Source organism: Macrosteles quadrilineatus, unplaced genomic scaffold (assembly GCF_028750875.1).
Source record: "Macrosteles quadrilineatus isolate MER2022 unplaced genomic scaffold, UCM_ALF_1.0 Scaffold_8__2_contigs__length_117827958, whole genome shotgun sequence".
Classification (NCBI taxonomy): domain Eukaryota; kingdom Metazoa; phylum Arthropoda; class Insecta; order Hemiptera; family Cicadellidae; genus Macrosteles; species Macrosteles quadrilineatus.
This window is the reverse complement of record NW_026542601.1, coordinates 59,364,503-59,380,408: the sequence shown is the minus strand read 5'-3', so window position 1 is coordinate 59,380,408 and position 15,906 is coordinate 59,364,503. Positions and strand designations below refer to the sequence as shown.

At 32.5% G+C, this 15,906-nt stretch overlaps 1 protein-coding gene across 1 annotated transcript in view; it reads right to left on the bottom strand.

The window, feature by feature from the left end:
* Positions 1-14,132, bottom strand: part of LOC128999277 (lysophosphatidylserine lipase ABHD12-like) — a 35,775-nt gene extending 21,643 nt beyond the window's left edge. The window contains exons 1-5 of the mRNA XM_054425681.1: positions 14,113-14,132; positions 12,181-12,251; positions 4,367-4,500; positions 3,009-3,114; positions 2,112-2,302 (exon numbers count right to left, since the gene is read on the bottom strand). Coding sequence (XP_054281656.1) covers positions 2,112-2,302; positions 3,009-3,114; positions 4,367-4,500; positions 12,181-12,251; positions 14,113-14,115 — 505 coding nt within the window. The 5' untranslated portion in view covers positions 14,116-14,132. The remainder of the gene's footprint in view (positions 1-2,111; positions 2,303-3,008; positions 3,115-4,366; positions 4,501-12,180; positions 12,252-14,112) is intronic.
* Positions 14,133-15,906: the final 1,774 nt, after the last annotated feature.

The window sequence follows — 15,906 nt, the reverse complement described above, 5'->3', positions numbered from 1 at the left end:
TCGCCTTCACGTATTATATATAAGGATATTTATTCAATCGTCGGTCACTACATTATTTTTTTGTTTGTTTTTCACTTTGCTGATTTTTTGTTAATTCACCTAGTTTTTTTTACTCTTTCATATTTCTAACGCTGTTGCTATTCATTGTTATCACTTATTACCTTTTAATGTTATTGTTATTAGCTACATTGTAACATTGCATGTTACTTCTTGTATATATTAACAATTTTTATAATACTGTGGTTTGCATACAAAACCCGATTTGATAAAGTTTACATCCTCCATAAGAAAAACATGGGAATTTTAAATTAACAACTTTTTTACTTTTCTCCGTAATTAATAACTGTGCAAAAACACTTCAATATGTGAACCTATAAACAAATCTCTGCACTAGTGTGATTTCATGGGTCCTGCAGCATGGCCCGTTTTTCTAGTGGGGCCTTGGTTCTTAAACAATGGTGTGCTAACGGTAAATATATGTTTCCATAGATACTATTTATTTTTTTTCATTCACTGACACAGTAAAGAAATGTAAGATGAAATTTTTCCTCCTGCCAATATTATTTTGAGGACAAGTACAGACTCGAGAAAGTTTAGTGTTCTGGAAGAAGTGGAAGATGATCAGTGAAAACTTGGCAGAATTATCCGTTCTTGTTACTATTGCTACATAAGAACTAGCAGGAGATCACTATGGTAAGCAGCCAACGCAACTCCTGGGGAAAATGGGAGGTTGTAGAACTACTTGGAGACCTGATGTTGTATTGCTTCAGTAAAACTAAAAGGATCCACATAGTTGAACGGTAAAAGACCAAAGGATTTGCCATGGAAAAATGTTTGAGAAATTTGATGAAATGTAGGAGATGAATGAAACTTTGGATGAGGTGATTGAATCCTGAGAAACTCAAAGAGAGGAAGTAACTAAAGAGTTCTGCAACAACACTGTGAGCCGATTAGAGACAAGTGGATACAAAATACAAGGACCCAGCCTGAAGAAGATGAACAGTACGAGTTAGAACCAACGTGTTGGTATTAAGAATGCTAGTATTAAGTATTATCTAGTATTAAGTATTTTTTGTACCTAGTGTTAGTATTTTTATGTATGTAGTAATAAATTATCCGTGCGCTTTCCTACTTCAGCGTATACGGAGCGTCCCCAGGTGGCGGATAGGGGGATGGTCGGTGGATCTGCTTGTCAGTCCTACTGGCTAGGTCCGATGGACCCGCTGACCAGAAGTAGGTCCTCCATTCATATTGGGGGTTGTGGCGATGGGCTAACCACCCTCCCATGTAAAACAACCCTGGTTATTCCCTGGTTATGGTTATTTCACCTGCGGAATGCCTCAGACAAAATGGATCACATTGGACATCAAACTAAGCTGTATCATAAGGACTTGAGATTTGAAGCTTAAATGTTAGCTCTCTGGTGGTGCCAGGTGCTGTGGACATCGTTAGCTGGTAACTGGTAATCAAACTATCATGTGTTTTATATTTATTGTTAAATGTTTAACAAAACGGCACGGAGGTGGCTAGACACTAAATCGGGAAAATAGGGGGCCGGGGATCGCTCAGCTCAGAGGCCCGTGACAGCTCTCGCCGGCCCTGAGGTCGTTAGATAACGCTACAGAGGTTGTTATTATAAGTCCCGCCTGTACTACAGACTTATTGCTCAGCTCAACTGATAGTTGACTAAGTTGACACTACGTCCACGTCGATCGGACTGTAGTGGATCTGTGAAGCGTACACTGCAGCTGACGAGCTGACTGGACTGAGCTGAGCAAACAGACTGGACTGTCTGAAAGTGACAGTAAACCACAGATTAAACTGTCTACAGCGAGGTCCCGAGTTGTTGACGAGTAAAATCAGTAGGTCTAAATTTACTCAATAATTGTAACTTTAGCTTTAATATTGACAATATTTGTCTGTCAAAACTAAACTTACCGTCCTATTCAATTATGTTTATATGCATTAAAATAATTTTAAATTATAGAGCTCTTTGGGCCCCCTAAGGGCTTGGGCCCCCCTGCATTGCGGGATTTCGCGGTTCCTAGATCCGGCCCTGCCTTTAGTATAAAGTTGTATGAGCGAATTCTACTTTATTTGTCTATGGTTACCTCGGTAGTCCAGAGCAAAGACATGGTAGTTTATCTTGTTCAGCAGTCTGTACACTCTCAGCCTGTGAGAAGATGCGCGTGTGCCTGCGCTGCCGTGGAGGTAAAGCACCACTGTCGCGTTTGCCATCGATTGTCTGTAAGTCTCATCTGTGTTGGTCTCGTTCATTGCTTGTCCCACAGGTAATGTGTGCCTATAATTCATGATTTAGTTACAACCAACTTAATTTGATTTTAGGTGGAAGTTCAACTTTCAATTTAAATTATCAATCATAGAGATAGGGACACCACCTAGGTCCTTGACAGTTGCGACCACTAGTCGTTTAATGACAAAGATGAAAATAATCATATGAAAATAAAATTAATAAGCTACAAAATGATTAGTAATAAGAAAATGAAAAATTATTATTTCAATAGTATTTATATCGAATATAATAGAGTTCATTTGTGTTACATACCATTAGCTTTTTGCAAATTTTACATTAAGGCAGTGGTTCTCAAATATGGTGACATTTGAGGTGGTACACGTTCAAGTATACAAAGCTTCTACCGATATAATTACAGTAAAATTATTCTTTCGTTTTCTAAAAATTAGTTTTTGGACTAAAATTATCAATATTCAAAAAACTATAATTAATATTAGGAGCTTAGTTCAGAGACTGTTTTGCAAAATTGTATCAAAGATTTCATATTGATAATTGACTGAATTTTACAAACATTGCAATCGATTATTCCAAATCAATTTCATGAACAGAAGTGTAAAGGATGTACTGTATTACAAGTGTTAGCTCTTGATGTTTAAACTACAATCACATAAGCTTTTATCTTACAGCTTAACCACACTAACATTTTTTTTAAAAATTTTGCACTTATCAAAAATACTAAAATTAGCAAACTTACCAAACCCCCACTTTTGCTCCATCCGTGCTGTTAACATAAAAGTTTTTGGCTCCAACAAATCCAACTTTCTCAGGATGTTCATAATCCATGAACAATGGAAGTTCTTCTGCAAAATAAATAATCCAAATAAACAAACAGGTCACTGTGGTCCTTGTAGTGTTCAGTGAATTCTATCAGAGCAAATTATGACTACAGGCAAGAAAGACTAAAATGTAAACAAATTTTCTAAAAAAAATACCTATCATTTATAGTCTCGATAATAAATAAAAAAAATAAATAGGTAACAAATAATTAAATAGCTAATTTACTGTAATGTAGTCTGGTAATGTAGTACAGTAGCATGGTGATAGAATATGATTTGAAAAAAACACTGATAACCACTTACAAATAAACTTTTGAGTTACAACAGTAGTTTTAAAGCTATTTTTCCTGTAGAGAACATCAATAACTAAATATTAAATTGTGTATGGAGAATTGAACGCAAAGCCATTTGTAGGTTTACAGTATAGATACATAAAGAATAAGAGTTCTTATTCAATATTGGTGTTTTTTTTTAGGATATTTCAATAATTTTGCAACAACTGTTGTATCATGCAACATGCCACCAGCACTAAAGCTGATGCTGAAAGACCAAAGTCGCTGTAAGAAGAATCAATAATCAAAATAAACCAATAAGCCAAGAAAGAAAAACAAAATGAAACTATAAACAAAATTAAAAGCTTGCTCTTGCTGTTAACTATATTTTATTCAAAAATCTATGGGTCTAAAAAAATATATGAGAAAACAGAATAATAGATATCAGTTATAAACAAAACTTCCAAATGAATAGTTGAGTAAAAGTAAAAAAATTTAAAATGGGGTCTGGCTAATGGAAAAATTGTTATAATCCTTATTCTATAATAACATTTTTTTAAAACAGTGTTTTTTTTTTTAATTTCACAACAAATCATGAGAAACAGAACTAAAATTCTTATATTTTATTTTTAAACAATGTTTCAGCAAAAATAAACTCTAAATACAAAACCAATGCATCCGCTAAAGAGAAATATCAATATCCTGGTACAGTAATACCCATGCAACAAAGTTGGGTAGAGGAGATATTACTTCCTGCAACTTACAGTTCTCGTAAAAGTAAACTACTACTGTCACTATATGCGGGGAAATCAGTAGGAAAAGAGAATATCAAAACAACCAAACCCATAAGAAGAAAGATGATGGGGTGTCCCTGGTCATACCATGCAACTAGATATGGGCACAAATGATAATCTCCCAAAGAACTTTCATTTTGCAAGCAGATCCTTTCCGCCAACTTTGATGCTTCTACCACCTGGATATAATGAAAAACTTTCGAGACTTACCATCCTTGATCTTACCCTTAGCTTCAAATATGAAGCTTCTCATGATCCCAGGGAACCATAGGAATAAAATAGGAACTACGACGTACACCAGTACCACTGTGAGCCCAGCTAGGCCAAGGAATCCACAAAGTGTCCTGAAATAGCCAAGAAATCCTTACTAAAATTGTATGATGATTGCCTGCAAGAGGGTTGCAAAACTAGATTTAGATTTAAAAATGAAACAAGTCCTTGTAAGGTTGCATCCCCAAATAATTAATGTTTAATCATAATATAGAATGTAAAGTACATTACTTTACATTCTATAAAAACATCAGCAAAAGAAGGAATTGCAGGAAAAATATTTGCTGGAAAAGTTTCCTATACTGAGCAATTTTGATTTTAGAATTTTGCCAATAACAACATGCAGCGCTGGATTTAGGGTCCCCGAATTCACAGGGACGCCATCATCTTCACCCACGATTGTTAATTCTAGCGAGTCTGAATTTTAATTTTTTTGATTCGGACTGCATGTTAAAAATGTGCGTATGCTTTTATTCTAAAATTATCGGTATTTTATTTCACAACCTTTTTGTCTTTTGTAAAATTTCTTTAACATTTATGGTTTTTAAGATATTTGCCCTAAAAACAAAAATGGTCGCCATTTTGAAATGGTACAAAGTAGAAACTTGATACTCAATACTGAAATACATCTTGTTATTTCACATGTACATATCGTAAGATATGATAAATTATGTAAAAAACAAAAACAGGCACACAGACAGAAAACTAAGCACTTTATAGGACATATTATGTTTGTATCAACTTTTTTCTTATTTTCACCTATAAAATCATACACTAAAATATTTTACCATAATTTCTGGACACCCTGTGTAAAACATTAGTCAGCGTTCATTACATCGCTAAAATTAATAGAAAACAGTTGATTTGAAGTTTTATTTTGGCGTGAGGCTGTAGCCAGCTGATTGCCGAAATTGTAACATCTGTGTAAAAATCAATATTGAACGTACAGATACAGGAGTGGCAGTATAGCAAAGCAAATTTCTTAAACTGCATGTGGTTTGTTTTATTATTTATTTGTTATTAATTATTTATTTATTATTTATTATGTGTTATTTATTTATTATTTATTTATTTATTTATCAACTAAACATTTTTTACTATCATACATTTTTGTAAAGATCTTTTATTTTCGTTCAAATTATTTGTACTTGGTAAAAAATTAAGTTAAAACTAAATTAAAATAAGTAAAAATTATTTGTTTTTGGTAATTAAAAAAGTTTTTTTTTTTTTATATAACTTGTTTTATTGAATTAGAGAATTATGAGAATTAGATTCTACTTATTTTATGCAACTGATTTAATTGTGTAAAAATATTCCTTTAACACTTTTTATGGTTGCAATTAAAATTTCAAATTTTCAAAACAGATTTTTGCAAAAATGTGTGGCCTACCCTAAACGAACAGCTAAAACCAAATTATTCGCAATTCCTCAAATTAGGAAAAGTTCCTCTAATATAGGCCTACGATTTGCCTATCTCTACATACTCTACTGAAACAGAAAGTGTACAATATTTAATTACTTTTCGTTTCAAATACCAGCTCTATAGTCTTTTAAATGTAACAAGTACAAACACCGGGAAACACCGCGAATTAGGTCTGCCTCTATACAAACTCAACATGCGCCAGATAATTGGGTTACAGTAATAGCCATGGCTGTCGGCTGTCCTAATTAGTACAAAATGTCCTCCCCATTTTTTAATTTGTCATCTGACGTTTTTATATAAATTATAATTCTAACGACAGTAAAAATTATAAATTTAGCATTTAAATATTTAATTATCTTCTACAATAAATATTACTTACATGATACTAAAATTATCGTGATAAAGTACATTTTAAGAGGTCTGGGATCGACTGTAGGCCTAATGGAATGGCGTCACTTTTCACTTCACTGTGCCGAAGGGTCACACCCCTTCGTGTTTTGGAGACAGACAGACAGTGGAGTGGTCGCGCAACATAGATATAGAAAATAGTGCGGCAGAGCACAGCGCAAGAGTGACGTCATCGGGTATCGCTCCACCCCTCCCCCCTAACAAGACTCCCCCAACCCTCGTCATCAGCTTTGTCGCTGCGCATCTGCGCTGGTCCATATCCTATCCATTACACCGATGCGCTGCGCTGGTCGCCTTGGCTATGCGCTCTATCTCGTATCTCTCTTCAATTCTAACCAATGTTGTCTGTGGGCTACTGTTTTATAAGTTCTAACTGTTATGCGCTATCCTGTCGTGCGTCCACATACTACTGTACATCGGTGTCGTCATTATTGAATCCTGCATACGCACGGCACTGATGAAAAACCTTGTTTTTTTTTTTGTTTGAAGGTGAAGGTAGATTGATGTATACCATGACGTAAAATTCAAAAACAAATTAGTACTGGAAAAATCTAAATTTATTATTGAATTAACTTTGAGTTTTAAGCTTTCACAATTGTAGTTTTTAATTAGGAACGACAAAAAAGTACGAGTTAAAATATAAATCTGTTTAAAAAGATGTACGAATTCGTAGATTAGATAAAAATAAGTAGTTCTATGATCACAACTTGATTTGTGTATAAACTTATAATTATGTATAATAATTAAGGGAAAGCAATCTTTATATATCTTTAATAAAATAGGAAAAACATTCCCATACAATGTATCATAAAATTAACATAATAACAAATGCAAAGACGTAACATTGTAATTACAAACACACAAATATTTTACAGTATATCATTAACCTGTTGTATGGACAACAAAGCGTTTAGGCTACCTATGTCCTGCTATGTATTATATATAAACAAATTTGATCTTTCTTTTCCGAGTTCGTTTGGCTCTTTTCTACTGTACCCGACCGATTTTCATGATTGAGGTCAGTATTGAGGAAGTTTCAGCGAATGCATGCCGGTCTTCCCTATAGAATGCCTGCCGCATTGTGTCACTGATAGACCAAAACCCGGGACCAATTTCTTGTTTTATTATGATGTCCCAAAAGCCCAAAATCAACTTGTATATATGAGTGGTGTCAAATTTGTCACAGCTGTATATAACACTGTATTCCGGTTAATTTGAGTACCCACATGACGTGTTTTGGTTAAAAAGATTTTCGGTCATTTTGGTCGTTTTTCGGGTTTATGGAAGTTTTCCACGGAAAAAACGTCATTTTTGGAAGCAACATTGAATTTCGAGTAGATAGAAAAACACCAATTAAAAAATTTTGTGCAAACCCTAAAATGGATATTTACTGTAAAAACAATTGTCGCCTGGTGTAAAATAGTTCAGTCAATCATATTCATAACGGTCCCAATATAACTCGTCTCTCCACTTCTAAGCTGTCTCAATCTGATGAATTTTCTCACTAACAGTGAAAGTGATGATGAGGAATGTAATTTGATGCTTATTAAAATTAAAATAAACTGTATCAGCCATCTGACACATACTTTCTACAATTAGCTTGTCAACAACAATTATCATGGGTAACCGATGCCGATGAGAGTAACTAACTATGATATTTAATAGGTAAAATCACAAAAATTGCATTAACGTTTTAATTGTACGTTAATGCAGATAGGAATCGGGGGTTAGACTATTTTTTTAGAATTATAAGGATTAGGCTATAACAGACAAATTTCAATAAGAACCGGGTTTTTAAAATCCATTTTTCAGGTTTTATGGGGAAATTACATAAGTTACAATCACTTTTGTAATTTTTACAGCAATGGGGTTGGGGGGGGGGGGGTTGCACTATGTTGTTAAGAATTATAAGGACTATCACGTACTGTACTAATTTCAATCAAAATCGATTTCTTTTCAAAACAAAAATCTGATTTTAACACAACCGACAATAGCTTTTGAACTGTAATTTTACAGGAATAGGAGTTCTACTATTTTGTTCCGAATATAAAGGGCCGTACTACTAAAGGGGTAAAGGGGGGGGGGGACATACTAAATTGTTATCAAAATCGTTCAGGCAATTTTTGAGAATATTCAATTTTCCGTTTATTTTTGGGTTTTATGGGAAATCAATATTAAAAATAAAAAATCCTGGAGATACCATGGATTAGTACCTACATACCAAATTGCATCAAAATCGGACTACAGGTTGTGGTATGTAGCTCTGGTTACATCCACACATACAGACAGAAGACACACACACACAGACAGACCTTCAAGAGTTCAAGAACCACTTTTTTGGGTTCAGGGGGGACCTAAAACGGATATATCAAAACTCAATCTAAAAAATGTTGACGAAAACAATACTTTCCTTATATACTATGTACTGTATAGGGGGAGAAAGTAAAATGATAATAATGTGATGCAAACCCGGTAGAAGTTAGTAGTTTCACAAAGACAGGATCTATTTAAGGCAATAAAATAGTAAAATAAAAAAGATCCAGGAGGCTTATTTTCACAACTCAATTTGGATCGGGTTTCCTTAGAACTAACATCTTATTTTCCTTTTGTTTTGTTCACAAAGCAGTTACATTAGTTTTTAAAACTTAGCTCCCCATTAAAAAAGATCATATTCCTGTGAGTCAGTCACAGAATGTGACAGCGTCTAAAATTATATTTTCTACCTTATTTGGTTGCTGACAAAGTTGATGGGTCCTAACAGTTGATATAGCTCCCAATAAGTTTTCCATCAGTTTTACTTAAAAAATGTTGTAGCATATTCAAAGCGCAATGGTGGCTCACATCAACTACTGTAATCTGATTTTGATTCACAACTTTAATATGTGAATGGAATGTTTTGTTGTATCAATAGTCAAAGGTCTCTATGGCTAAAACCTGTCACTTCTGGGTTAATGTTTTGCTTAAAACAGAATAAGATGATGTTTGTATTCTTGAATTGTGTTACTGCACTTCAATAGAAATCAAAATTTATTATTTCACATATTCTAAATTGTTTACCAGCCGGAAGGAAGTTAACTTATTATGACTTAACAATTCGAAACAGGCAAGTCAGAAACCTTTAACCCACAGAAATGACAAGGTGCACGAGTCTAGAAGAGAAGCTGTGTATTTCATAATCACACAACAAACAAAACATTGTCAAACTGTTTACTTTGTTTTGTTCAAATACCATTCTGATTTCACAATATTACAGCATTACATTTACTTCAAGAATTTCCTTTCACTTGGTTATCAAATTGATCTGTTCTAAATCAAACTGAATTAATACAATCGATTTTTAATGGTTGGGTAGGTATTTGATAAGACTGATTAAGATGATCCTAAGCTTAAATTCATCTTAATTAGTCATATTTTAAGTTTGTTAGTGAGTTTCCTTAAAGGAAGATATCTTTTACCATAGCTAGTCTTTAAGGTAAATCCATGACTGCTGTTGTTTATTATTTTTTAAATTTACGTTTTTATTTTTAAATTGGTTTTTTGTGCTTTCCTGTTTTATGGTATAGGTTCCAAGTTCAATAAAAAAACAGGTTTGTCTATTCCTTGAAGAAGCAAAAACTACTCCCTTTGTGTTACTTTTATTATGGGTAGAGTGATTTTGCATTAATCCTGTACACCCTTTACCCTTTTACTTGGAACCTCTTTGGAAGTTAAAAACAACTGAAAATTAGATCAGTGTATACAGGTTTTCTGAATCAGGAGTGCATTTTACTCTTCACATCATAAAACATTTGATTATAATAACCGTATGTATTGTTGGAATTTAGAATATTTCCTCATTAGCTGTTAAACAAACTCTAAATCTTTGATCTTTTTTGTAAATATTTAACTTATTTTAAAACTAGTCTCCCAGAAACATAAAATGTGTTGTACATTGAAGCAAAGTGCAATTTGTATACAGTAATAAAACTCAACAAGCTGCTATACCCATGCTTTGCAACGGGAAGAAAATGTGACCTACAGAGCTATTAAAGTTTTGCTGATGTGTGTTTTAAACAATTTGTATACAGTAATAAAACTCAATTACTTTAAGTACTTACAAGATCATTGATGTGTTTTCTGTGGTCATAAACATAAATAACACAGTGACAGTCAATGGTGGAGTAAATCTTTTAAACAGCTGCATTATATCACTCTAAACTCAGAACACTTTTCACATACAGTACACAGCAAAATGTTGATTGATTTTTCCTTTATAGTGTATATTAAAAACTGTAATTTTAAAAGTCTGTGTGTGCACAGAATAAAACATATACTTTGCCTGCTGGATCCAATGGACCTCCCAGTTATTTTTGAGTTCTAAACACTCTGGTCAGAAACCACACAATCATGTTAATAATGACAGGAGACTACTGTGGCAAGAAACTGAGAAAACAGCCAATGACTTTCTAATAGATCTGTTATCATTAGGACTAAACAATAACAATCATCAGTCAACCAATGATAGACAAAAGAACCAGGTAAATGTAGATACAATCATAAATAAATAGGCCTATAGTTACTGTTGTTCAAGCCATGTTCAGACATGTTTATCTGTTTGTATGTACATTAATGAACATTTGTTAAAACATCTAAATACTATGTAAAACATAATACACCAACAGGTTACAGGTACTATTTAAGCAGTTTTTAAACAATTAATTCTTGCCTCAAAACAATATTCTTTGGCATATCAGTTAATTCTCGTTAAATCACAATTTCACAGCACACACACCACACCACAAGTTCTAAGAACCTACATCAGTTAACATTTAACAGCTAGTGTGGTGTTTCCGGCCACTGCCTGCCTCACCTTCACTTACCCCCCCCCCCTCTTATTTCCTCACTTAATGCACTTTTCTTCATTGCATTTTTTAAACCTGCACATATACATATCCTGGAAGGCAAATAAGTGTTGTCCCTGGATACATGTAGAGACAAACTTTCCCCTTACAGTACTTATTTGACAGTATGACTACTGACAGTATTACATTGCCCACAATTATATGAATATTTACCTAGTGTGTAGCTTTCTAAAAACTTATCAGAACAGCCCAACATATGCTATACAGTAATTGGTGGATAAATATATTACATTATGTTTGCAACAGTCGTCTGTACCGGTATACTATAAACTTTCCTGGATATTACCAAAGGGAACCAAAAGTGTTTTATTTCCTTAGTCAATGATATTACTTAATTACTACAGTATATATTTAAGACTATGTCTTCAAATTAAAAGTCAACCCGTTTTAAATTAAGTAGCCCCGTTATATCATATTAATACAACCTATTTATTAGAAAAGTTAACTACCACAAGTGCATTGTGTGCTTTAACATCATATCAGAATAAGTCAAGATAAAATAGTGGGCATGTTCTGCCTGCAAAGCATAAAATATTTACTGATGATAACTTGTAAAACCAAGGTAAACTTTTGACACATCACTAGTAACTACACTCAACATTAGTTTAATTTTACTACTGAGGTGAGGGTTATCGTAAGACTTGTGTGAACTACAAACAGTAATTTAAAAAATTATAAATACAATAGTGTGGTGCATTTACGTACCCAAACAGTGATGCTTCAACACTTAAGTTCATAATTTTACTGTTATTTTTATTTATATATCAGTTGTCTGAGGAAAGAAAACTAAACATTTCCTTAAAATACACTGAGCACACAACTGATCGTTAAACTAATTTGTTCTGACTGACCTTAGATCTCAGCTGATATTTTTTGTAATTATTTTCCCATTGCCATTACCACAAAGAAGATGGCCTTGACTAATTAAATGAATGTGTGTTAGTTCCTGTCCAATAACTATTAAAAATTGTTACCATTTTAAATACATCGGAAGGTCTACAAGTACAAAAATATAAACTTACCTCTTGAGGGTTTTGTTCCTAAAAAGTCCCATGGTTTTAGCTCTCCTCTTCACAAGCCAAGTAACATCAATCTAAAACCCAAACAATCACATTGTGATGACAATATATTTTGTGGGTTACTATTTTGAACCATAAAAAATCTTCTTAGTTACAAACTTTGCAAGCCAAATGTGCTACAATACATAGGAAAAAATATTGTAGATGTTTACTATGATTGCTTGAAGTACAACAACATCAGAAATGTAAGTTACTGTGACAAAAAGTTTTTATATCTTACTTCATTTTAACAACTATCATTCAGGGGGAGCGAGCTGGTCTAGTTGTTAGAGCGTGGGACTTCGGTCTCTGAGGTCCCGGGTTCGAATCCCGCAAAATCACCTATGGATATTATCTAGGTGATAATGCCGCAACCCCTAGGTCTAGCCTGAAGCAATGTGAAAAACAATCTCGGGCCTCGAGCGTCTTGGGACAAAAAATAACCATCATTCAGATTCTGTTTTTCATTAGTAAAATGTTTCCAAAGAAGAATCAATTTACCATGTAACTGATTATATCAGTATACTTATATTTACTTTAAGATGTACTTTAATGTACACTAAGTACTGGAAACATTTATCACATATTCTATTTTTTTATTTATGCCAAACTATTTTAAGTTTTGCTTAAGTTGATGAATGCTGAATATGAAAGGTTTTGCTTAGAAGATAAAATTTAAACTTAAACTTTAACTGAAAATTTAACTTTTTTAACTTAAACATTTACTTAAGTTTACTGCAAAAACATAACTTGAGAACAATCACTTCTTTAAGCAGTATAAACAATAACACTACCAATATGTATTTAGTTAAGATTTATTTAAAGAGACATTTAATTTTACTTTCTATCAAAGAACTGGGCAAGGCAAACTTTATAATGCCTACATTCAATACTACTCATATTATTTATGCTTAAAGTATATTTGATATGATACATTTTATTTCCTTACTTGTTTTGCTTATGCTTGATCTTTATCTTGATTAAAATAACTTAAATAATATTTTAAGTAGTTTTTGTTTTGTTGACATAAAAAAAAAGATTTGTATTTGATGTGCCCACCTATTTGATTGTATGAAATTATAAATAGAATCTAATTCTCATACATATAAGCCAGAACTGAAAATGAAACGCATTGAGTACATTTATTTACTATTTGGGTTTGTGTAAACATAACCCCCAAGACGTATCGTGTTAGTATGGTTGTATCTTGAATTTATGTATTTATCGTTGTTTTGTGTCGCTTTGACGGATCGAGTTACCATGATTGTAACTGAAATTTGTGCATTTATCGTTGTTTTTTGTAGCTATAATTTGTTTATTTGTTGTTTTTTCTTTTAAATGTCTCCGACGCGACGACAACGAAACATAGACAAGAGGCGTACCGATCATGAGTGGGCATTAACCTAAGTAATAAAAGTCAAAATTCCCAGAGTAGGCGTACATGAAGGCATTATACTTACATGATGACCTAATAAGTGTTGACCTTTTCTTCTTATAACTTACAAGGAAATAGATTTTTACTTTATATCTAAAATAATATTGAACAATTTTTGAAAACCCCCTTGGGAAAATCTTTGAAATCTCCTTTATATACAACTTATTAAACTTGAGTTTAAAATAATTATAAGTTTTTACTTAATACATTCAAAAGTTTAATCATTTAGACAGCATTAATAATTATCTGAAGTTGTATAACTGTTGTATTTAGTTTCTAACAAAATTATTAAATTTTTACAATCCAAAATATGAAGCCATTTATACTTTCAGTACAATTTAAAATGTTTACTTACCCAAACATGCACACTAATGATTATCTCCCTATGTTTACAGCCTACCTATTCACTCACACTAGTTTGACTGTTTAGAATTGGCTAATTTCAGCTGTGGACTGTTTACCATTCTGTCAGCTGTTTCTGACTTCAAGGTTGAAGAAATGTTTTACCAAATCAGCTGGTTGTAACAAACATATTGTCTGTTGTGGCAGTAGAAAGTCTTGAATACACTACCGTCAGTGGTACCAACACTCTACCAAAAAAGACTGTCTGAGTGGGTGATGGTAGTGCCAACCTAACTCAATTGTTTACTTCCTTGTTTTTGTCATCATTTTCTCAATTGTTAATGGATCAGGTTCAATGGCACAGGTGATCAGTTGGGAAATAATCCTGTACTTTCTCTCCTTATACCATAGTATGGCGAAAGCATTGTTTTTTTTTTTCAAAATTTTTTGTTTGTAAAAATTACAGTTCATAAGTTATTGTAACTTATGTTATTTTCCCCTAAAAATCCCATAAAATTACAAAAAATCTGAGTTTGGGAAAAACCTGTTTTTAATTCAAATTAATGTGCTGTGGTCCTTATAATTCTAAACAAAATAATGCTACCCCCATTACTGTAACAATTAAGGTTCAAAAATTATTGCAACTTTTGTGATTTTTTCCTACAAAATTATTATGGTTACTCCCACCACTTACCCATAAAGGTTGTTGACAAGCTTAAGGGAGAAAGTATACGTGTCAGATTGCTGATACCGTTTATTTTAAAATATGATTTTTAAATGGTGATATTCATATAAAACCCACAAAGTAACAAAAAAAATCTGGCACAAAATAACAAAAAAAATCTCTCAAAATTGGCAAGTACGATTTTGGTTAAAATTTAGTATGTTATATTCCTTTTGGCTCTGAACAAGATGGTATAACTTTAATACTTTTTTATGAACCCCATTGCTGTACACATTTTGGTTCGAAAGTTATTGTAACTTTTATGATTTTTTCCCATAAAAACCTATTAATTCACTGAAAAATTTGATCTTCAAAAATCCTTTTTACCAATTCTGATTCAAATTGTGTGTACGTTATAGTCCTTTTCACACTTTGAAATTGTATAACCCCTATTAGTGTAAAAATTACGGTTTAAAAGTTGTTGCAAAGTTTGTGATTTTTTCTCACAAACATTTCATAATCACTACCAACAAAGATTACTTCCAATTACAAACCCTTGTATGTTTCAACTAAACCGTTCTTAGCAAATAAATATAATTTAATTTGTAATGATTTTATTTAATAGTTATTTTTTCCATTAAAGTTATTTTCATTGCATATCTTGAGGTGCTACTCCAAGAACAAATGACGATTGAGAAACTTTGGTCTTTATATGTCAATATTTTTAAAAATTAAACCTGTATCAATACTCGCATGGATTGTAAATCAGTTTTAGTTTCAAGGTATATATATTCAATGGTTTCATTTAAAACTTCCCCAAAAAGTAATACTTACCTACTACTTAGCTACTGTTATATTTAATGGGCAATAATCATGGGTTTTGTTTAGGTATGTGATTAATTTTGACAAGCCTCTACATTTAACTTGGAAAAAACTATGGCTTGAGTATTATATTAGTCACATATCAAATTAAAGATGTTGTTTAGTTTACTATGACATAATGAAATCTGAGAGTTTGGGAAAGTGAATGTACTTAATCGGCTTGTCTAAACACAATGATAACCTGTGAACTTTTGATATGAACCTTAACTGTTGTTCAAATTTAGGGCAACTTTTGACAAATAATTATTTGGATACATAATTAGATTTTGAGGTTAATGGCATATAATTTATTTTGTCTAAGATACCAACTGCTCAAATACAAATTGTAAAATAATTTACCAATGATTTATGACACAAGTTAAACTGA